This window comes from Zingiber officinale, chromosome 10A, assembly GCF_018446385.1.
Source record: "Zingiber officinale cultivar Zhangliang chromosome 10A, Zo_v1.1, whole genome shotgun sequence".
Lineage (NCBI taxonomy): Eukaryota > Viridiplantae > Streptophyta > Magnoliopsida > Zingiberales > Zingiberaceae > Zingiber > Zingiber officinale.
In genome coordinates this window covers 95002375-95027384 of record NC_056004.1, presented here as the reverse complement: position 1 = coordinate 95027384, position 25010 = coordinate 95002375, and the positions used below count along the sequence as shown (strand labels likewise).

The following is a 25010-nucleotide window of genomic DNA, read 5'->3' as shown; positions in this document are numbered from 1 at the left end:
GTGTTTTTCATAGTGGAGAGTGTGTCGTATGTGGATCATTGAATTAGTCACCTCTTCTTGAGGTGGATACCAAGTAAATCTTTGTGTTAGCGTTGTAAGTTTTGCTTCAAGTTCTATCCGTTGCATATCATCATCACAAAGCAAGCAAATGAAGCATGACGAGTTATTCCCCCCCCCCCCCCCCCCTCTCTAGCTACAATCAATCCTAATCCTTAGCAATAATTGAAAGCATTAGGTACCTAGTTTCACTTCTTTTCCACCACTCCAAAAAATTAAAAGATTGATTAGATCATTTTTCAATCTCATCGTCAAGGTACCTATCCACTTCATTGGATATCTCTTGAAGATGTTCTTCTTCATTTTGTCTTCCACGTCATTAAACAATTCATTACAAAGAACACCACCACTAGTACTGTCATTTCCACCATCACACTCTATTTGCATAGTTTGACTATCAACATTCATTATATCACTTATTCTTTTATACTCCATCCACAAAGTTACCGAGTTTTATTTGATCTTATCAACAAACTCTTGGTTTCTTGTAGGAGTATCTCCAAATTTTTTGACAATCACTTTGATCATATGAAGTTTGTTCATTAGGCCTAAAATATTTACAATAAATATCAAAGGGTTAATATTATCCCAATTCCCCCAATACTTGTCAAACTTTGACTTTATTACACATGCTGCCTTTTGAAGAGTTAGATCGGAATCATCAATTCTCTTTCTCTCAATCTCAATTTGTAGTGCAATCATTGATTGATAAATCAATTAGGATGTAGGAATTTTTGATGCACTTAGCTCCAAAGTCGCATCATAAAATTTTTTTAGAATGGGTACGAAAGCCTTTGCATTCTCCAAATCATCAAGCATTGGATGCCCCATCCTTACTTTACCCTTTTCATCTATTTCACAAAAGTAATTCATAAAAGGCATTCATTCTTCAGTCATCCTTTCTAACACCATTCTATACTTTAATACAACTTCAAGCATTTTATAAGTTGCATTCCACCTTGTTTTGACATCCATAGGTATTGTTGACGTACTAGAAAACTTGGCTAGCATGACAAACTCCCTAAATTTATTCAACCTTGATGGGGAAGAATGAATAAAAATAACTGCATTCCTTATAGTTTTAATTGAAACATTAAGCTCCTACAAATCACCTTAACAATTAAGTTAAGTATATGACACGCATACCTCAAGTGCAAATATTTCCCTTCAAACAATAATGAATTTTCACTTTTCATTCTTCTTTTCAAATAATCAATCGTAGTGTAATTAGAAGAAGCATTGTCAACTACAATTGAAAAAGCTTTTTCTATCCCCCACTCTCTGAGACAAACGTCAACTATCTTACTAATATCTTCCCCTACATGACTAGTGATTTTTGTGAAGTTAATTACTCGTTTATGTAACTTCCATTCACTATCCAAAAAGTGAGTTGTCACTACCATGCAATTTATGTTTTAAATGGATGTCCAAGTATCAGTTGTGATACTTACCTTTTGATCGTCAATCACACTTTGTATCATAACTTCTCAACTAAGAATAGATCATAAACGATACTTACAACTTTCTTTTGATCAAGAATTTTGAATCTCGGTTGTAATTCATGCAATAATTCTACAAATCCCTTCCCTTCAATAGTTCTAAAAGACACTTTATGGTCGATGATGTGTTCAAAGAAGGGTAAAAGGGGGGAAAATATAAGTACCCCGTTGTGGTTTTGGTGTGATTAACCAAGTCAAGTTAAGTCCTGTGTTTGTTTGATACCTTGTGTCTAAGTGTGCAAGAACTTAAGAGCACAGGAAGTTGAGCGAAAGATGTAGCTAGCGAGAAGGACGACAAGGGAAAGAGTCGACAGTATGTCTGAGGGGTGAGGCGCTGTGGAAGAGTACTCTGGAGGATGAAAAGGAAGCACACGACATTTCTGAGGGATGAGAAGCTGGAGCGGAAGCTGCTCGAGGAGAAGGCTAGAAAATGGATTCAGATGAGTCCTTTTTCGGATGGCCGAAATCACCCAAGCAAATGGAGCCGGAACGGAAGAGAAATTGATAGTCAACAGGCTATTGACTATCCGGGCGCCTGGACCGCCTTAGGCAGCCCAGGCCGCCTTTACAGGAGCTTGCGTGAGCACAGGCGTCCGAGTGCCCATAACCAGATAAATTTTATCTTTGCCGAGTCATTATGACGTGAATAAAGTTTTATCCACACCCAAGTATCAGACCCCTTCCAGGCACCCGAAGATGCCACATCAGCAAACAGTCAGATTCGACTAGCAAACTATAAATAGTGCCCTGGTCTTAGCAGTTTAGAACAATACTTGTAAACAAATTATGTGCTTCAACTTCTAGTTCTGTTCTTTACTTTTCTACACTTTCAACATTGTAAGAAGCTACTCCACCTTTGGAAGAAGGAGATTTTAGTGAGTCACATTTTTCTTAGATTAGCAATCCTCTAATTGCAAACCAAGTAAATATTTCTCAGCTCAGATCCTCTGGTCTGTAAAACGCGGACCAGAGGATGGGCCACTCTCTACCATTGGTGGAGAGTGATGGTCCCCACTTATTTTACACATGGGGCCATAACTCTCCACCAATGGTGGAGAGTGACCCATCCTCTGGTCCGCGTTTTGCAGACCAGAGGATCCCCTCTCAATATTTCTTTCCTCTGTCTTTATTTTATGCATTTACTTTTAGTTTATAAACAAGTTTTTGCCTAACTTAGTCCAAAGATCGAGAAAGAGTTTGTTTTTAATTTCAAGCAATTCACCCCCCTCTTATCGATCGACTAGGGACCTACAATTGGTATTAGAGTAAGGACGCTTCTAAAAGACTAATCGCCAACTGAAGTAAAGAAATCAATGGTCGAACCAAGCCTCTACCTATCGAAGTTCGAGGGGGAGTTCTCGCACTAGAAACGTCGAATGGAGGTATTCCTACAAACTGATTTTGAAATTCTTTTAATCATAAAATATGATTTTGTAGTTCCTAAGGATCATCAAGGAGAAGAGAAAGAAGAAAGTCAACGGTCAAAGAAGGAACAAAGTGATTTCATAGCACCCTCTTACTGGCCGACTGGGAACCTACAATTGGTATCAGAGTAATGACACTTCTGAAAGACTAACTGTCGACTGAAGGAAAGAAATCAATGGTCGAACCAAGCCTCTATCCGCCAAAGTTTGAGGAAGAGTTCGCGCACTGGAAATGCCAAATGGAGGTATTCCTATGAACTAATTTTGAAATTCTTTTAATCATAAAATATGATTTTGTAGTTCCTAAGGATCATTAAGGAGAAGAGAAAGAAGAAAGTCAACTGAAAAAGAAGGAACAAAGTGATTTCATAACAAACAGCAGAGTGAAATACCACTAACTGAGTGTATTACCGTCTCAAAAAGTCAACCGTGTCGGAAGCTACTTATTAGCCAAAGAACTATGGGAAAAATTCCTGGAACTCCATAAAGGAACATCTGAAGCATGAACGATGAGACCTCCTTCGAAATCAACTAAGAAACGTTCGTCTGGAAAAAGGTGCGAAGGTAGCCCAACTACACATAAAGATCAAGGAGTTGATCGATGGACTGATCAACTTCGGCGAAAAGGTAACCAACTGGAACTCGGTACGCTACACGCTTAATGCCTTTCCCAGAGCCCTAAAATGGACTTCGATCATAGACGCCTACTAAATCTCAAAGAACTTAAAGCTAAATACATTAGAAGAACTATTTTCAACTTTAGAATTACATGAATCCAAATGTGCAGGGACAAGTCAAGAGTCAAGCTAGAACCTGGCACTAAAAGCCAATAAGAAGGATGAACCCAAGTCAGACTCAGATATTGATGCAAACCAAGAATCTTATATGGTAAGGAAATTTTTTTAAAAAAAATAAATCTAACAAGCTTAAAGAAATATAGACCAGAAAAAATCCAAGAAACAAGGGAAAGGTTCGATGCTATCATTGCCAGAAAGAAGGATATATAAAGGAAGACTGTCCAGATCTCAAGAAGGAGAAAGAAAAAGGGCTAAAGCAAAACAAGCACAAAAATATCAAGGTCACTTGGGATGAGAGTTCATCATCCAAGTTTGAAATGGAAGCATATGTCGGACTAGCACTGATGGCTAGTCATGAAGAATAAAGCAACTCAGAAGCTAGAATCTATGAAGGGAGAGAGACATCAAACAAATGCAGTGATACAGGGGGAGAATCTAGCTTCAGATCTGACATGGTAAGTGAGGTATTTCTCCTATGAAATAAAAATAATCTTATCAAAATCATGTTTAATAGATGATTTTGATAAATTAAAAATTAAAAATTAAAAATTAAAAATGCTAAATTGAAAGAACAAATAAAACTCTTAAAATATTCAGCTTGTTCAAATTTTAATACCTCACATGTTAGAAATTATCAAGGATTAAATTGATATTATAGATTTCACAAGAGTCAAATCAGAAGAGTAATAAAAAGTATATTCATAGCAAGTACTTGATTAATCTAGTAGTAAGAAACATATATTGGGTTCGAAAATCATGTTTAGATTAAATTCTTTACACATATTTTTAATCTTAATTTGATTTAATATTTTTTAAATTGTCTAATATTTTCAAATAAATTGTTTCATATAATTTCTAGTAAAAATTAATTAGATATTAATTTTTCCAAGAAAGAGAATCTCATTACTTATCTGTAGGAAAAGTTTTAAAAAAATTTTACCATTGTATTATTTTTTATAAATTTTTTTAACAAAAATCATATTTTTAATTTAAAATTATTTTGTCGAATTATGTATTAAAAATTTTATTTTTTGTGATAAAATATCATATTCGCTATCAAAGTAAATGTTTTTAAAAAAAAATGAACATTTTTAAATTTTTTATGAATTATTTATTCAAATATTAATTTTAAATATTAAAAATTCTCAAAGAATCAATTTTTTGAAAATTTATTTTTTCTTCAAAAATACTTGCTCTATTACATTCTCATAATTTTTTTAAAAATTTTTAGAGTTTAGAAACTATTTTTAAGTAATTTTTTAGAAAGTATATCTTTCGGTAGAAAATAATTTATTTCTACTTAAATTGATTTCATTTTTTTTTTTGGAAATTTTATCATTGCTTTAGATATATCTGCTTAATAGTTATAAAAATTTTCAACAAATAAAAATAATTTTTAAAATTGCTTTATAAATCATAAAATTTAGTTTTTAAAATTTTTTTCCTAAGTATTAGTCACTAATTGTAAACCCCTTAATTTTTTATAAACCCCTATTTTAATGTGATCAAAAGAGGAGAATTATAAATTTAGTCTAGGGGAGGTACATTTTAATTTGCATATTTATATTTAATGCTTTACATTGCATATTCATTTATTTTATTTTACCCTAACTTAATTTGGGTTGTGTTGAACCCTTGTCGGTCGGCAAGAGGGGGGTCAACTACCCTGCAAAAATAAAATGCAAACTCTTCTCAAGTTTTACAGCATAATTAAAACTAACACTTGCATAAATGGAATTCAAAAACTAATTAAGAAAAGGAGGCACCGAATTTACTTGGTTTGCAATCAAGGAATTACAAATCCAAAACCTTGAAAAGCATACTAAAATTCTCCTCTAGGTGGAGTAGCTTCTTACAATGTTGAAACACACAATTACAAAGCTAAACAAGAAAGGAATTGATTATAAGTGTTGTGTCTAAGTTTCTGGAACCAGGGTTGTATTTATAGCCCTAGTCAAGGCACCTCGAAGGGTTCCAGGCGCCTGGAGGGGATAAACTTTTATCCCCGTTGTAACAAAATGCGCCACATCATGTTCCGGATAAAAACCTACTCTGGGCACCTGGAAGGGCTCCGAGTGCCCTGACCAAAAAGTCAACTTCTAGTTGACTTTTTGGTCCGGGTCTTCCTCTCCTATTTCGCTCGCATTAGTTCGGGTCTTCTGCTCTGGTTCCGCTCGCTTGGGTGATCTCAGCCATCCGAAATAGGGCTCACCCGAACCCAACTTTCGGTCTTCGAGCAGTCTTCCGCTCTGACTTCTCGTCCCTCAGAAACGTCGTGTGCCTCCTTCTCATCCACCTGCATACTCCTTCATAGTGCCTCGTCCCTCGGATGCATCGAGCCCGTCAGCTCTCTCCCGTGTCGTCCTTCTCGCTAGCTGTGTCTTTCGCTCGACTTCCTGTGCTCCTAAGTTCCTGCACACTTAGACACAGAGGTTAAATACCAATAGGACCTAACTTGACTTGGTTGATCACATCAAAATCACCACGGGATACTTACAATCTCTCCCTTTTTTATGTGAGTAAACTCAGGTTAAGTTAGGGTAAACCACAAAAATAACAGTTATAAAATAAGATTTTTGTAAGTACAAAAATTAAAAATTGTACTATCCTCCCCTAGACTTAATCTTTACTACTCCCCCTTTTGATCTCATTAAAAATGGAGTACTTTAAAAAATTCTACTTAACAACAATAAAAAAGTCTAAGGGACAAAAAAACATTAAAGTTTAAGATACGAAGAAAATTTTAAAATATTTAAGGCAAAAAAAATTCATATAAAGTTAAAAAAATCTAAAAAATTTAACATTCAGAAAATTTTAACATTTGAAAATTTTCTTACAGTTAAGTAATGAAGTTCTCAGAAAAATTAACTTTTAAATAATTTCTAACAAAATTTTTGACAAACATTTGAAAGTATTTTTATAACAACTAATTGCTTAACAATTAGTCAATTAAATACTTATTTCAATAATTGGCTTCCAAACTGTGGCGAGGCACTGGACCTTCTTGGATATTGGAACAACAACCACTTTCTAGACAAAGCCTCTTAAAGAAATTAAATATTTAACTTTCTATTTGAAAGCCAAAAAAATATTAATCTAAATATGATTTTGGAACCCAAAATAGGTTTCTTCTTATAGGATTAATCAGAAATTTCTTAGGAACATATTTTTATGATATTTTTCTAATTTAACCCTTATGAAATTTATAATACCAATTTAATCCTTTATAGTTTCTAAAATTTGAAGCAGAAAAATTTAAACATGCAGAACTTTTTAAGTTTTCTATTTGTTCCTTTAAATTAGCATTTTCAATTTTTAATTTATCAAGCTCCTCTATTAAACATGACTTTGCTAAGATTCTTTTTATTTCTAAATTCTCCTTTTTTAAATTATCATTTTTACTTTTTAATTTTCACATTGATTTAGTCATAGACTTAATATCGAAATAGAGTTGATCAGGAGGTAAGAAACATATCTCACTTACCATGTCGAATCTGAAGCTTGATTCTCCCCCTGCTTCGCTGCTTTTGTCTGATGTCACTCCTCCTTCATCGATGTTGGTTTCTGAGGTACTTTGATCTTCATGGCTAGCCATCAGTGCTAGTCTGGCATATGCTTCTATTTCTGACTTGGATGATGAGCTTTCGTCCCAAGTAGCCTTGAGATTCTTGTGTTTGTATGGCTTGGGCCCCTTGTCTTTTTCCTTTTTGAGCTCCGGGCAGTCCCCCTTTATTTGTCATTCCTTTTGACGCCAGTAGCATCAAACTTTTCTTCTATTTCTTGGAGTTTTTCTATTCTGTATTTATTTAAATTTATTAGATCTAAAAAACTTCCTAAACTTCCTTACCATATAAGCTTCTTAGTCTCCTTCCATATCTGAGTCTAACTCAGTTTGTCCTTCTTGGTGGCTCTTAGTGCTAGGTTCTAGCTTGACTCTTTACTTGATACTACACATCTAGATTCATGTAATTCTAAAGTTAGAAAACAATTCTTCTAGTGTACTTACCTCCAAGACCTTCGAGATGTAGTAGGCGTCAATTATTGATGTCCATTCTGGAGTCTTGGGAAAGACGTTGAGTCGTAGCGTACCGAGTCCTGATTGGTTATCGTTTTGCCGAGGTTGACCAGTCCGGTGATTAGTTCCTTGATCTTCACGTGTAATTGGGCCACCTTCTCACCTTTTTCCAAACATATGTTTGTTAGTTGATTTCAAAGAAGGTCTCGTCATGCGATCTTCATTTCGGATGTGCCTTCGTGGAGTTCCAAGAATTTTTCCCAGAGTTCTTTGGCCAACAAATAGCTTCTGATGGAAGTTGACTTCTTGAGGTGGCAACACACTCAGCAAGTGATATTCTGCTTTGTTGTTGGCGATGAAATCACTTTGTTCCTTCTTCGTCTAAAGATACTCATCTTTCTCTACGCCTTATTAATCTTTTTAAACTACAAATTGTATTTAATAATTAAAAGAATTTCAAATTTAGTTTTTAAAAATACCTCCATTCGGTGTTTCCAATGCGCGAACTCCCCTCTTGAACTTTGGTGGGACAAGGGTTGGTCCGGCCATTGATTTTACTTTGGTTGGTGGTTAGTCTTTTCGAAGCAAACCTTGTTCTGATATCACTTGTTGGACCCTTGTCGGTCAGCATGAGGAGGGAAACTGTCCTGCAAAAATAAAAATCAAACCCTTCTCCAGCTTTACAGAAGGGAATTCAGAAACTAATTAAGAAAAATGGAGGCACTGAATTTACTTGGTTTACAATCAAGGGATTGTAAACTCAAGACCTTGGAAAGAACATTAAGATTCTCCTCTGGGCGAAGTAGCCTCTTACAATGTTGAAGCACACAATTACAAAGCTAAACAAGAAAGGAATCGATTACAAGTGTTGTGTCTAAGCTTTTGGGACCAGGGTTGTATTTAGAACCCTGGTCAGGGCACTTAGAAGGGTTCGAGGCGCCTGGGAGATAAACTTTTGTCCTCATCGCGACGGAACATGCCACATCACATTCTGGATAAAAACCTGCTCCGAGCGCCCAAAAGGGTTCTGAGCACCCAGACCAGAAAGTCAACTTCTAGTTGACTTTGTGGTCTGGGTCATTTGCTCTGGTTCCGCTCACATTGGTCCGGGTCTTCCACTCCGGTTCCGCTCGCTTAAGTGATCTTGACCATCTGGAATAGGGCTCACCTGAACCCAACTTCCGGCCTTCGAGCAATCTTCCGCTCTGGCTTTTTATCCCTCAGAAACGTCACGCGCCTCCTTCTCATCCACACGCATACTCTTCCGTAGCGCCTCATCCCTCAAACGTACTGAGCCTGTCGGCTCTCTCTCGTGTCATCCTTCTCGCTAACTGCACCTTTTGCTCGACTTCCTGTGCTACTAAATTCTTGCACACTTAGACACAGGGGTTAAATACCAATCGGACCTAACTTGACTTGATAGATCACATTAAAACCACCACGGGGTACTTACAGGTTAATCCACATTAAAAGAGAAAGATTGTAAATATCTCGTTATAGTTTTGGTGTGATCAACTAAGTCATGTTTAGGTCCTGTGTTTGTTTTATATCTTATGTCTAAGTGTGAAGAAACTTAGAAGTACAAGAAGTCGAGCGAAAGACACAGTTAGCGAGAAGAACGACACGGGAGAGAGTCGACGAGCTATGTGTGTCTAAGGGATGAGGTACTGCAAAAGAGTACGCTAGCAGACGAGAAGAAAGTGCGCGACATTTCCTAGGGAACAGAGCTGAAATAGAGGAGAAAAAGATAGTCAACAAGCTGTTGACTGTCTGGGTGCCTGGACCGCCCTGAGCAACCCAGGGCGCTTCCATAGGAGCTTGCATGAGTGCAGGCATCTGGGCACCCGGACCAGATGAATTTTATCTTTATCAAACCGTTGCGACGTGGATAAAGTTTTATTCACACCAGGTGCCCGAAGCTACCATGTCAACAAACAGTTAGATTTAGGGTTGTAAACCAGCCAAGCCGAGCCGAGCTTTGGGGTGTTCAAGCTTGTTTGATAAGATAACCGAGCCGAGCTGAGCCGAGCTTAAAATGAACCAAGCTTTTGAAATGAGTGTTCAAGCTTGGCTTGGTTTATTTTTTATGAGCTTGAGCTTATTTGAAGCTTGGCTTGAGCTTGGTTCGTTTAAGTGTTATCAAGCTCTCAATTCAAGCTTGGCTTGAGCTTGGTTCGAGCTTGGCATGAGCTTGGTTTGAGCTTGGTTCGTTTAGATGTTATCAAGCTCTCAATTCAAGCTTGTTTGATTATTTGAAACTTTTAATTATTTGATTAGTTATTAAGATTCATAATTTAAATTTATTTATTTTATTTTATTTTATTTTATTTTATTGTTTATTTAACATATTGAAAAGAGTTTTATTAATAAATATGATTCATGAACATTGTTCACGAACGTTGTTCACGAACATTGTTCATGAACGTTGTTCACGAACGTTAACGAGCTGAACACATATGTGTTCAAGCTTGTTTGTTTAGCTTAACGAGCTGTTCAAACTTGTTTGTTTAATTAATCTTATGTATATTGAACGAACATAAACAAACTCTTATCAAGCCGAACATCAAGCTTGTTCACGAACGCTTGGTTCATTTACAGCCCTAGTTAGATTCAACTAGAAGGCTATAAATAAAACTCTGGCCTCAATAGTTTATAACAACACTTGTAAACGAATTCTGTGCTTCAACTTTTAGTTTTGTTCTTTACTTTTCTATGCTTTCAACGTTGTAAGAGGCTACTCTGCCTTTGGAAGAAAGAGATTTTAGTACGCCACGTTTACCTTGGATTAACAATCCTATGATTGCAAACCAAGTAAATATTTCTTACCTCTGTCTTTATTTTATGCATTTACTTTCAGTTTATAAACAAGTGTTTGTCTAACTTAGTTCAAAGATCGAAAAAGAGTTTGTTTTCAATTTCAGGCAATTCACCTCCTTTTGTTGGTCGACCAGGGACCTAAAAAAATGCCTGCTAACATAGAGGTGAAGGTCAAAAATAGTCAAAGGCCCTGGGCGGCCGACCGGACCGAACGAGCGAGAGCCCTGGTCGGCCTGGCGAGGGTGCCAAACGGCCACCCTCTAGTAGTGGCAATTAGAGTTAAGAGGTAAGCGGTAAGCAATGAGCTTCCAGTCCTCATCGATATATCGGGCTGCACGATCGGTCGGACGAAGGTAGCCATTGACAATCGGTAAGTGGAGAAGAGGACAAGCCAGCAGCTCCTAGTGGCATAGTAGGACGGGAACAGCCAGTCCAAGTGGGGTCTGATCGGCCATTATTGGGGCCCACCTACGTATCTCATTGTACCTTTTTGAAGGTTTGTGCCATTGATAACAGAGCATGTTCCACAGGTAAATCGTACTTTAGAAGCTTCCAACTTGTCACATCAAAGATCTACATGCTTATTTAAGGAATGATGTCAGGAATGCTTTTGACTTGTCTTTTCCTAGGATGCTTTGGGAAATGTGTCTACACTTGGAGAGGCATGCACAAACACTACAATTATACTATAAAAGGGGGTTCCCATCTACATGCGGAGGTATGCGCAACTTCGTTATTTCACACGCTCTAACTACATTTTTCTACTACTTCATTTGAGTGGATCACTGACTTGAGCGTCGGAAGGCTAACACCAGAAACCTCTTCCCGGCCCGCCACTAACATTCTTTGCACTGTAGGATCGCATGGAGTCATTGCCTCGTCAACCTTCTAGCCACATCCCCAGCTTACCATCTTCCCCACTTTCAAATACGATCAGTTGATTCTCAAGAATTGATGACCTGGAATTTATCTCACCATGTGCCTAACGCATGTGTATCTACATTTACCTCCCTCTATATCCATAAAGTCGGCACTAGGAGGTCATTAATATAGCAGATCTGCATTGTTTTTTCTAAAAGACACTTCATCAAGAATCACATAACTTGCTAATTTTAGTTTACATATTTTTTGATTAAAAGTACGAGGAACTTAGGCATTTCAGTGTCCCATAATCTCATTCGTCAATGTAGGTTGACTAGGGATGTAAATGAGCTGAACCGAGCCAAACAGTATTAGGCTTGAGCTCGGCTCGTTTAAGTTATATTCGGGCTCGAGCTCGGCTCGAGCTCAAATCGAACTTTTATTACAAGGCTCGAGTTTGGCTCATTTTGGAATTATCAAGCTCGCGAACAGTTCTAGCTCAGCTCGTTATTAGCTCGATTATCATAGTTAACGAGCCTAATTCGTTAAGCGAGCTCGGGCTCGTTTCCGGGCTCATTTAAGAGCTCATTTTTTTGGCTCGTTTTAAAGCTCATTTTAAGGTTCATTTTAGAACTCATTTTTTGGCTCGTTTTAGAACTCATTTTTTGGCTCGTTTTAGAACTCATTTTTTGGCTTGTTTTAAGGCTCGTTTTTTGGCTCGTGAGCCTACAAATGAACATGTTCGTGAGCTCACGAGCCGAATATCCGTAAGTTCGAGCTCGGCTCAATAAAACTGTCGAGCTCAAAATCGAGCTCGAGGTCGGCTCGATAAGATAAACGAACGAGCTTTTTATCGAATCGAACTCCAAATAACTCGTGAACCGTTTGGTTCATTTACATCCCTAAGGTTGACTTTTATTATTTTCACTTCGTAGAGCGGACTTGACTTCATCTCTTTACTAAGTGATTTTTTAACCCACTGGTACTTCCGTAAACTATTGGGATCTCAACCAAGGTCGGACCTTTCACGAGGCGAGAGAGGCGACCGCCTCAGGCCCAACCCAAGAAGGGACCCAATTTTTTTTTATTATACAAAAAACACAAATGGAAAAAGATTAATTCGCTAAATCCTTTTCAATTTTCTCTTGGCTCCGAGGCACCCCGCACGCACCCGACTGCGACAGAAACCTTCGAGGCGCCTGTAACGCCCCGGTCCGGGTGGGCCCCACCCGGACCAAACCGAGAACACCACCAGAATTGTCCATCGGGTTGACGACTAGCTCCACAGACCACCGGAGGTCCTTTCAGTGTGCTTTGTCCTCACTTGCACGCACCCTGGAAAACTTCCCAGGAGGTCACTCATCCTTAGATTTCTCCAAGCCAAGCATGCTTAACTTTGGAGTTCTTAAGTTTGGGCTTCCGAAAAAGAAGGCGCACCTTGGTGATATGGATAGTACCATCTAACCTTTTAAGCCATACTTAACCAGAATCTCAGAACCGGGGTATTACAATCACCCCACTTAAAGACACAACGTCCTCATTGTGTAACCACGAATCACACCACAGACAAATCCCAGAATCTCCCTCGCTAAGTGGTGCCCTGGGTGCTCCTACCATAGGCGCACTCACGGTCGCAAGGTGGCTCTGATACCATCACTAACGCCCCGGCCTGGGTGGGCCCCACCCAGACCAAACCGAGAACACCACTAGAATTGCCCATCGGGTTGATGACTATCTTCACAGACCACCGGAGGTCCTTTCATCGTGCTTTGTCCTCACTCGCATGTATCCTGGAAAACTTCTTAGGAGATCACCCATCCTCAGATTTCTCCAAGCCAAGCACGCTTAACTTTGGAGTTCTTAAGTTTGGATTTCCGAAAAGGAAGGTGCACCTTGGTGATATGGATAATATCATCTAACCTTTTAAGTCATACTTAACCAGAATCTCAGAACAGGGGTATTACACGCCCGTGCGGGGTAATATGAGGTTCCCACCGAGGATATTCCGCTCGACGTCTCCGGCGACGGGCGACCAAAGATCTTATCTGTCGGATGCTCTACAAGGATATCTCTAGAAGGTTCTCCGTCGAGCAAGTTCTGAGTTAGTATCATTCAAACTTCCATCCCTGATCCCTCTTCCTCTCGCTTCTTTGTTTTTTTTTAAGATCAGTATTTTGCTGAGATCAACTTTTCATGATTTGTTTGGTCAAGAACTCAAGATTTCTCAAGCTTTTGATTCTTTTAACCTAACTGTAGCCAACTAAATTTCATCAAGAAAACCAGAGTTTTGCCCCAATTTCTCAAATACAATCGTGTCTAATAAAGATTCTTTTTACCCAAGTTTTTTTATAGAAAAAAAACCTATAATTTCCCTCTGCGCTCTTACTTTTCTAATGATCTTCTAAAAAGTTAAGGTAAAGACTTGGTTTTTAGATCTCTTTAACGTATTTGCTAATCCCTTCTGCAGGGCATCCCTAGAGAGGCGAGAAGGCATTTTAAGCCTATGCACATAGGCATAGTGTTGTATCTCACCAACGCTGCTAACATCACACGATTTTTCTCCGACGTTCAGTGTTCTTTCCAATTTCTTCTCCAATTCTCCGACATTCTTGAATCTTGATCCGTCAGCAGTGGGATTTGGACATTGGACAATTTGGTTAGATTTTTTATTTTTTGCATCATTTTCTGAATATTAAGTTTAAATGTTTAAATTTTAATCTTTCTTTAGACTTTCTCTGCTTTACTTTTGTATTGGATAATTGGATGATATTTCTCTTATTAGTTCACAGAAAAAGGTTAGTTAGGTCATTGGATGGTATTTCTTTTCTCCAACATTCTTTTATCAGTTCTTGATCTCTGCTTTACTTTTTGTGCTATCATTTTCACATAATTTTTTTTTTCTTTTATCAGTTCTAATTTCAAGCTTGTTAATTCATAATTGAACCTGCAATTAGCTTACTTTGATGATTTTCTAGAACAAGTTAACTCCTTTTCATTTTTGATGATTTTCCATGCTACGTCTTTTACTTTGTAGTTTGTATCTATCACCTATTAGAAAATCAGTTAGGTCATCGAATATTTTGAACTTGCAATTAGCTTATAAAAATATATTATGTAAATTGTAAGATAATGTGTTTTCTTATTGATTGAAAATTTGAAATTAGTCTAATAGTATTCTTATATACATTGTCAGTTAATTGTAGTTGCCTCTTCTTATTAAATGTTGTTTGGATTAATCAATTTTTTATCAGAAAACTATCCAAAAAAATATAACATAATATATTGTTACTCTTGAATGTAGACACGAATTATTGGGTTAATATTCAATTTTAATACCTTGCAGGTATAATAAAAGAATATTGAAAATACCTCCTAAATATATGTCTGGAGCTCAAAAGAGAAAAATGAAACAAAGGGAGGAGGCATTAATTCAAAGTCAAGCCGGTGATATTAACAAATATTTTATTAGAAGTAGCAGAATAGAAAGAGAGGAATTAGGGGATAATTTGGTGATTGAAGAACAAAGTCACAATGAAAATGAGGATTTGGTTGAGGCTACCAATTTGATCAAGTCGAATGAAAACTTAGAAGAAGACTCTCAACATGAAAAATTAGATTCAACTCTGAATTTGCAAGATCCTGAAAATTGGAATAACATCAATAAAAAATTGAGAGATTACTTAATAGAAATGGGTCCAAAAAGAGTGAATGATTTTTTGTTTCCTAAGGATAGTAACAATAGACATTTTGATTCATCGCATTATACACGGGTAATGACAAATGGACAAACAATAGATAGAAGATGACTTGTATATTCTATTTCATTGGATAAAATATTTTACTTTTGTTGCAAGTTATTCAAGACTGAACAAATGATGAGTAGAATGGGGAATTTGGGTAATGATGGATACAAAGACTGGCGTAATATGCATAGAAGTCTTAAACAACATGAAGCTAGTAGAGATCATATGGATTGCATGATTGCTTGGGTTGAATCAGAAAAGAGGCTTAAAAAAAATTAAACAATTGATTACAATATGCAACTTCAAATCAACAAAGAAAGACAACATTGGAGGTAAGTGTTAACAAGAATAATCTCCATTGTGAAAACACTTGCTAAAAATACTTTGGCCTTTCGAGGGGATGATGAGAAACTTTATGTCGAGAATAATGGGCTATTTTTGCAAATGATAGAAATGATTGCTGAGTTTGATCCAGTGATGGAAGAGCATGTTCGACGTTGTGAAGCAAGGGAATCTCAATATACATATTTTAGTCCCAAAATTCATAATGAATTGATAGAAATTTTGGCAAATGAAGTGAAAAGGTCAATCATTGCAAAAGTTAAACATGCAAAATATTTTTCAGTAATACTTGATTGTACTCCAGATGCAAGTCATCAAGAACAAATGTCTCTGGTACTACGATGCTTGGATGATTCAACAGACACATCAAAAGTAGAAGAATATTGGGTTGAGTTTTTGAAGGTGGATGACACATCAGGTCTTGGGTTATCAAATGAACTTATGAATGCGTTAACTAGGGTTGGGCTTGACATTGATGACATAAGAGGACAGGGGTATGACAATGGATCTAATATGAGTGGAAGACACAAAGGTGTACAAAAAAGATTGCTTGAAATAAATCCTAGAACTTTTTATATACCATGTGGTTGTCATAGTCTTAATTTGACCTTAGTTGATATGGTGGAATGTTGTCCTAAAGCCAAGTCATTCTTTGGAGTGGTGCAACGCATCTACAGATTGTTTTCTTCCTCTACAAAGAGATAGAAAATTTTTAAAGACAAGGTGTCTGGTTTGACTGTTAAGCCATTGTCACATACCCGTTGGGAAAGTCATGTTGAAAGTGTGAAAGCCATAAAAGAGCAAATTGTACATATAAGAGATGCTTTACTTGACTTGGCAAAAGTTGCTGAAGATTCTAAAACAAAGAGTGATGCTGAGACCTTAGCCCTATATGATCTTGAGAGTTTTGAGTTCTTGCTTGGAATAGTAATCTGGTATAACTTGTTATGAGCAATAAATACCGTAAGTTTATTCAATATGAAGATATGGATACTGATATTGCGATCAATCTGTTACAAGGACTTGATCAATTTCTTGATGAGTTTAGAGAAGAAGGGTTTGCTAGTTCCATGAATGAAGCTAAACAAATGGCAAGTGAAATGGGGATTGAACCTAAATTTCGAGAAAAACGCATCATTCAAAGAAAGAAATAATTTGATGAAAGTGACAATGATAATGTGACACGATCAGGTGAAGAGTCTTTTAGAGTTGAATATTTTCTATTTATAATTGATCAAGCTCGATCTTCTTTTCAAGTTTGATTTGAACAATTTAAACAATATCAAGAGATTTTTGGATTTTTATTGAATTTAGAGAAGTTAAAGAGTGAGCCTTTAACTAGCTTGATGAAGTCTAGTATGAAACTTCAACAATTTTTGAGTCACGATGGACGTGCAGACATTAATGGTGATGAGTTGTGTTAAGAGTTGATGGTCGTGAGATGCTATTTAACAAATAAAAAAAGAGCAATTGATATGCTACAATGTCTGGCAAAACTAAATAGTTTATTCCCAAATACTTGCATTGCCTATAAGATTTTGTTAACCATACCAGTAACAATTGCATCGGCAGAAAGAAGTTTCCCGAAGTTGAAGTTAATCAAGAATTATCTTTGATCAACAATGTCACAAGATAGACTGAATGGACTAGCAATGTTATCGATTGAGAAAGAAATAGTCCGGCAATTGGATTATGCATATTTGATAAATATTTTTGCCTCTAAAATAGCTAGATGAGACGAGTACTGTTTATGTAATTATTTCAAATATTTATTAACTTTTTATTGATGTAATATATTTGTAAAATACCAAAAATGGGCGAATAACCATAAGAAAATTTTCTATAAATTTTTTGAGAATTTTTTAGAGCTCATATGGCATAGGTTACGAGCACAAATATTGGGTCTCGGGAAAGCCTGTTTAGGCTACCCCATTTTAGCGATGAAATGTTTGATTTTTCTTATTATTCTTTTTATTTTTATTTTTATTTTTCTAATTCCATTTTCTTTCCTCTCCCCCACCGCGTGCCCGAGCCCTAAGTCGACGCCGTCCGTTTCTTCTCTTCCCCAACAGACGCGCCGACGCTGCCCAACCGAAGCGCTGCCACCGCTCATGTCCACTCCTCTTCCCCTCCAATACAAAAGGAGTGGCCAAAGGAAACCCTAGCCATCTCCTCCACTACCATTTTCCCTCTTCCTCTTTTCTGTCGACGCCGACTTCATAGCCGGCGCCGACTCCGATCGGCCCTCTACCTCTCCTCGAGCCTCTTTCCCTCTCTTCACGAACACTAGGAGCCATCGGAAAATGAGCGTTCGAGCCCTATTTGGCTGTGCCCTAGTCTGAAGCCGCCGTCACCGCGCCTCTTACTGTGAGCCCTTGCTGTCGGGCACGACTTCTTCCCCTAACTCCCGGTCGCCACTGCAAAAAACCTAACGCCGACCCCTCCTCTGTCTAACATCACTTGCTGCCGCCACCTTCTCAGATCGTCGTCCAGTGCCGAGCTTTGATCCTGATTCATTGCAAGTGTGTCGTGCCCTAGTTCCACTGGGTTGGTTGTGGTCGGCCTACCAAACAGGTATTTCCTCAATCTGTACCCTGATATTGATCTACAATTGTTTATTTCTTCCTTGTCGATTTCAATAGTAGCTTGCAGTGTCTTGGATCAGAGAGGAAAATCTGTTGGGCTATCAGGAATTTCTGTTGTAGATAGGAGAAGGAAAGGTAAGGTGTTGAAACTTAGTTTAGTGAAATGATATGGTTGATTTTGTGGATTAGCAAATGGTTAATAGCCTTGGTTAATTTCATGGTTATCTAATTAAAAGGAGAAATTAATAGGGTTGCTTAATCTAAGGGTTGATTAGGGATTAGGAAACTAACCTTAATTAACCGTTGGATTTAATTTAGGTAGGTTGATGTTTATGGCTTAGGGTTTTACCCTAAATAGTTTTAAGGATTTTATTTAGCTATTCATTGAATTTTTGCTAAATAAAAATATCTCTATTGGTGACACAGGACTTTGACGCGAGACGAATATCTCGACGTCGGATTTGGACTGGATTGGACTTTTCTATTGGAGGCGGGTACCTTGACCTATCTATTTTGATATGGCTTGTTGATATGTTTAGTAGATTTTAGCAAGTAGCAATAATTATGTTTATATATGCATCGACATGTCACTATTTGTTTCCGAGCATGATTTGTTTGTTACTTGTTTAGCGTTTATGCCCTGTTTATTATTTATGTTATGGAGGTAGTGACATGTCATGCTTTATGAAATACCAGACTGGTTAGATACCATACCTGACATGTGTACCTAGATCATATTATTTGATCCACGTATATGGTACATATTTTTATGGAGGTAGATAGGATCAGGATATTTCTATACTTACTGTCATACACCATCTCGCATGATTGCATGGTGTGCGATAGTCGGCTCCATTATTGTTGAACACATCGCCAGTTACATGGATTTGCACACACCACCACTCATGGGTTAGTGGTATATCAGGCAGGGTGTGTGGCAGTTCTGCTCTATTAGGCTCCGCTGGTCTGGTGACATAGCGTGGTAGCCGGCAGACAGTTCTACTCTATTAGGCTCCGTTAGTCTAGTGACGCAGCGTGGTAGCCGGCAGACGGGTTTTGCTCTGTTTGGCTCCGTTGGTCCGCTCATGAGTAATGTGACGTAGCGTAGTGGCCGGCAAGGATCCCTCCTCTGGATTATCTCAGGGAGATGAGAGCATTGCGCTCCCCCACTTATGATTTGGGGTAGGAGGATAGGCGTACTCCGACAGCATCCCGTCCACTCGGTTACTCATCAAGAGCAGTGACGACAGAGTGCACAGTTGTCACGGCCCTACCCATTCGGTCTCACCATCATGTGTGAGACGGATGACTGACAATAGGGGTGACCAGGACATATCATTGGCATCATATGCATGATGCATTTATTGCTTGTGTTTGCTGCACTTTATATGCTGCATTTTTTGTGGATGCATTGTTTGACATGCATACATGATTTATGATACTCTGGGTCTGACGGCCTTGTGTTTTCTGCACTTTATATGCTGCATTTTTTGTGGATGCATTATTTGACATGTATACAGGATTTATGATATTCTGGGTCTGACGACCTTGATATCCCAATACTCAGGTTCCGGTTAGTACAGCTTCTCCTTACCTTACAATTTTGCATTTTCTATCCAGGAGACTGTACGCATATTTATTATTGCTGGTTATTATTTACTATGTATGTCAACTAGGTATTCGCTGAGTGTTGGACTCACACCCCGTTATTATTATTTTCAGGTTGAGGTTGTTCAGGAGGTTCCAGTCGCTAGTCCCCCACTACTACGCGTCGCGGTGAGTTCGCACATTTTGGTTTATGTTATTGTCTATGTTATTTAGACTATGTTTTCAGACTTGTAGCTTTTAGCATTTGGATCTTATAAGTTTTGTTATGTGTCGATGAGTTTTTATTTGAATGTATGCTGGAGTTTTGTGCTTTATGAGTGTAGTTGAGTAGGATATCGATTTTGTGCTTTATGGGTGTAGTTGAGTAGGATTTTTACGATGTTTTTTCTTATCTTTGTTTTAGTTTAGTTGTTACTATTAAATTGTGTGGATGCTTGCTTATTGTACTTTTATTTTTATTGTTATTGTTCCAGCCGTGTTGACCGATGTATATGTGGCCTGAGGGCATTGTAGAAAGTTTCAGATTGTTACCCGTACAGGGGAGATGCTGCCGAAATTTCTTCTGACAATGACTACCTCGGGCGTGACAATATTATTTTTGGTTTATTTGTGTATTTATTATTTGCAAACTGTACATTACAATTATTTATCGATAAAAGGGTCAATTTTTTATTTTCGCTTAGGGCTTCGTCAAATATCGGTGCGGCTCTGATCTTAACTTTACAATATTTACATATCCCTATTTATTGTTCGCTTTCATCATATAACTTTCTTTTTTCCTTTCCACAATGCTTCCAAAATATATTTCTGAACTGTTTAGGAGCTATAGGAAGCTTTGATTTTGAAGATTTTCTTAATCGATTCTAACCTGTAAACTCATGTGGTTCAGATTCCATTGCGTTTGATGTCTAAGATGAACTTGACAAGGTATTAAACTCCATCTTGAAAAATAATAATAATTCATATGATTTATTATACAATCTGAAATATAACTTATAAATATAATGTTAAATCCAAAAAAAACAAAAACAAGAGAGGAAAGTTAAAAAATTAAAGAGTTATAAGAGAAATCAAACCCTTTTTTTTTTTTTTTTTTGTCAAAACCTAAGAACAAATTTGATGGAGAGGGGAGAGGTTGAATGCGGTTGGGCAAAAAGAAATTTTAAATAAACTAAAACTTATTAAAATTCAAAATCTTAATTGAAAAAAAAAATAATTTATAAAATAATTTATACAATATTTTGATATATACAAAAATATTAAAAAATAATACATTTTATATCGATTTTAAAACATTTTAGTATAAACAGTATATATCAATATTATATATACAATATATCATAGATTTTGATATTTTCTCCATCCAAGCATCATTACCCTGGTCCCGACACGGTTAAAGGCTTTGTCGAGTGGGAGTGTTGATGGATAGCTGTGAGGTGACGCACCAACCTGACAATTTTTTTTATTATTATTATTTCTAATGTCACACGGAGAAATCTACTAGCTCCACTCATATAGTTAATTTCGATTGAAAAAAATATATATATTTGAAATAATTGTTCGTTTTTTTTTTCATATTTTTATTTCATTTGCCTTTTTAAAAATCTTACATTTAATAAAAATTAATTATGTTAATCCTAGTATCTCTCATCGTCTATCCCTCTTATCATCTATCCTCCTATTATATAAAAAAAATAAATTATTAAATTAATTTATAATCAACCGTTAAATATTCAGATGAAAAAAAAATTATTCTAAAAAAATTTTCTTCCAAGATAGTCAAAGGATTAAAATCTTGATTAAATTAAAATAATCAATCAAAATTAATTTAATTTAAAAATTAGATTTGATTAATTTAAAATTATTTTTTTAAAAATGATTATTTCTATTATTTAAACTCAATTAAACCAAATTAAATTTTAAAAAAAAAACTCAAACCATTCAATGCCAACTAATAGATTAGGCTCCATGATCCAAATTTATGACAGCTTTCTTTGTAATCATGACGCAATCGTCCACAAATCGAACACAGTAAGCCAATTACCGAAATAATCAACTTTATATCCATTCAATTTATTTAACATAATACTCAGAGTCATTACATGAGAACGAGATAAGGTTTCGCCATCAAAATGTTGATTACATCAAATTGTCTTTTAATATTAGGTAAACAAAGACAATACCTAGAATATTCCTTCCTAATGGGATTCAACTTTTAATCCTCTTAATTAATTGATGATTAAAATTGATTGCGATCATACAATTTTTAGCTTACTTTGTTGTCCCAATTCAACACAGTGATTTTTTTTTCTTTGTTGCTCTAGTTTGAACATTTATAATTACTAGATGCTATATTTTTTATGGCTAGAGCTATGGGGGTGTCTTTTACATTACGCTGCATCTCCATTTTTATTTGTTTAAATTTCATTTTTTATTTGTTTAATTTTTTTGCTGAAAAGCTGCTTAGCATTCGATCATTTCTATTTTTATATTCATTTAAATTTTATCCTAATCATCTACTTGTTAGATGAAAAAATTGCTTTGCTAAGTATCACCATTACGATAGTTACAATATTCAGTTGAAATAATCTAAAATTCAATAATTTCATCCACAAATTCTAAACAATACATTAATAAAATAACAAATGCCAGAAGATCAAAAATAAAAATAACAAATTCAATAGAAAAAAATTATGCCACAAGTACATTTGTACAAGAGATAAGTATGCTAAATGTATACCAATGTATCAGAAATGGATTAATGAATACACTGAACTGAACAGAATGGGAAGCTAGGAAAATAGCAGAAATACTAATTTTAATAGGCCTTCTGTTCCATAGTAACAAAGAGATCCTTGGTATATTTCTCAAGCACAACTAATCTAAAACCGTGGTCTCTGATAACATATAATTAATTCAGATGCTGAAGATATGTTGATGTCTGGATATGTGAAAAATAGAATGGAATGGCTCTATTGATGGTCCAAATAGAATGCACAGGTGTTTCTAGCTATTGCACAACCTTTTGTGGATGAAGCAACTATTGTAGCAACTATGGGAATCAAACTGAACGCGTGCTCATTAAACATAATCTTTTGTGGATGAAACAGCTAGCAACTATGGGCATTAAACTGGAAGCATAGTTATTAAATACAGTAATTAACATAAGAAGAAACATTTCTGAATGACTGGATTGATTATTTTTTTTCAGTTTCTTTTGTTCATATTCCAGGTACCTGATACGTTTCTTGATGTTCTTTGTTCATATGTTTAGAGAATATCATTCACATAAATCTATAATGGCAAATAGTCACTTCCAGTTAATGAACATACAATCAAAGAGTGCAGGAATTGGTCTCTACTCTTCAGCTACTTGCATGTTTCCAAATACTTTCTGGCAAAAGCAGCATAATCAATACATTATGGTCGATGTCCTATATAATATGAGATTGTATGTGTAATTTGATTAATTGTTCACCACAATGGAATGAACATGAGGAATATGAGCTAGAAAAAAGACCATCCCTCAGCTTCTAAACAGGATCTTTCACCAAATCAGATTGGGAATAATATACATTTACAATACTGGTAATTCCATAGGCTTGTCAATGATGTTATTTTCTAACAAAGTATAGTCTATTATTGTTCAAAGTTTAAGTAAAAAAAACATTGCATTTCATCTGACAATTCACTCGACAATCATGCAATAGAAGAGGACGAGAGAAGAAACCTAGAACTGAAAATTCAAAATATTGGCAAAGAGGCTTCCATGTATGCTAAAGAAACACAGACCAACTATTCAGAAAGGATAGTGTTCTGACACCAAAGGATTTGATCCAAAAAAATGTAAACCAATCATTATATGAACAGGATTAAGTCAACTTAAACCTATTCACTTGGAACAAATCAGTTAAGAGGAACTTTATAAGAAGAGCTACATGAGAAGTTTTAAGTCAACTTTAAGAGAGTCATAAAATGCACAATGGAAGATATGTGCCCCAAAAAAAACTATATAAATTGCTTCTTATCGGGATTAATGCATGATGTGTCAATCTAAAGAAGCAATATTATCAAGCTTGATATAATATATCCGCAATAGGGTACAAAATAAAAACTAGTAAATCAAGAGAAAAACAGGGCAAAGTTGTAGGTTGCATATGTTAAAAGAAGTGATTGTCAATCAATCTAAGCAATTAGAATTGCAATACCGGACTTTTTTTTCAAAATACTACTGTTAGAAGGCCAATGCCAACTTGGAATATCTGTAGTTACGAACATTTAAGCACCTATCTTCCATCACCAAAAGATGTGAAAAGTAAAAGAAAACACAACACATATCCTACCACAAACTACAGAATTGTTAAGAGATTAACAACCATGGTCAATCATTTATGCAATGAAATATCTCATCTTGATTCTTGGACACTATTTCTACCTTCATCAGAAGGAATCACTGAAAACAACCAAATAGAATAATCCTCCATCATCCTCATGAAATCTAAAATTTAGTTCAACAAGAACACCAAAGCAGTTCTAGTCATCAAATTAAATGCGGCTGCCTAATAGGAATTACCACTACCACCGATCTAAGCATGGGATCGGATCGCCGACTCCCAGTTTTTCTCTCACTTGGATGTTGCAGCGGCGGCGTATGGGGGCGGCGGGGCGGTGGGGGCGCCGAGGAGGGCGGACTGCTGCATCTCCAACTCGTTGAGCTGTTGTTCACGGTCCATCTCGATGATAAGAGGGACGATGAGGATGAGAAAGGTGGTGCCGGCGATCCACGCGGCCTTCCCGGTGCTACGAAGGAGCTTCTTAGTCACGGTGGCAGCCTCGGCGGCCGCGATCCTGCCCCGCGCGACGATCGCAGACTGGGATACGGAGCTTGAAACGCGGGACAGCACGCCCTCGCCTCCACCGCCGCCGTCGCCCCGTCCCGGAAGCGAACCCTTTCGGCTCGAGGAGGAAGACGACATTTTTGCGAGTGAGAAAGGAAGAGGCGGCTCGGCTCTCGGTGCAAGGAGGGAGGTAGAAGCCAGGTATGCCCTCAAAATAGGCGGATTTATAATCTCATAACGGGTAAATAGATCCGACCCGATATCGACTATCGGGTGCATAAATGATATTGCAGCTACAATGCAAATAAATTTAGATAAAATAGTAAATATTCTTTTAAAATAACATTAAAAGTTAATCATATCATTGGGTCTAATATAAAAATTATAAAATTGATTATTTTATAAATTTTTAGAGAATTAAATC

The 25010-nt window shown here is 36.6% G+C and overlaps 1 protein-coding gene across 1 annotated transcript; it reads right to left on the bottom strand.

Moving 5' to 3' along the window:
- Window positions 1-24105: 24105 nt before the first annotated feature.
- On the bottom strand, window positions 24106-24779 carry LOC122028274 (mitochondrial import receptor subunit TOM9-2-like). Its single transcript, XM_042587319.1, has one exon. The coding sequence runs from the start codon at window positions 24722-24724 to the stop codon at window positions 24374-24376; it is 351 nt and encodes a 116-aa protein (XP_042443253.1). The 5' UTR covers window positions 24725-24779; the 3' UTR covers window positions 24106-24373.
- Between the last annotated feature and the right edge of the window lie 231 nt (window positions 24780-25010).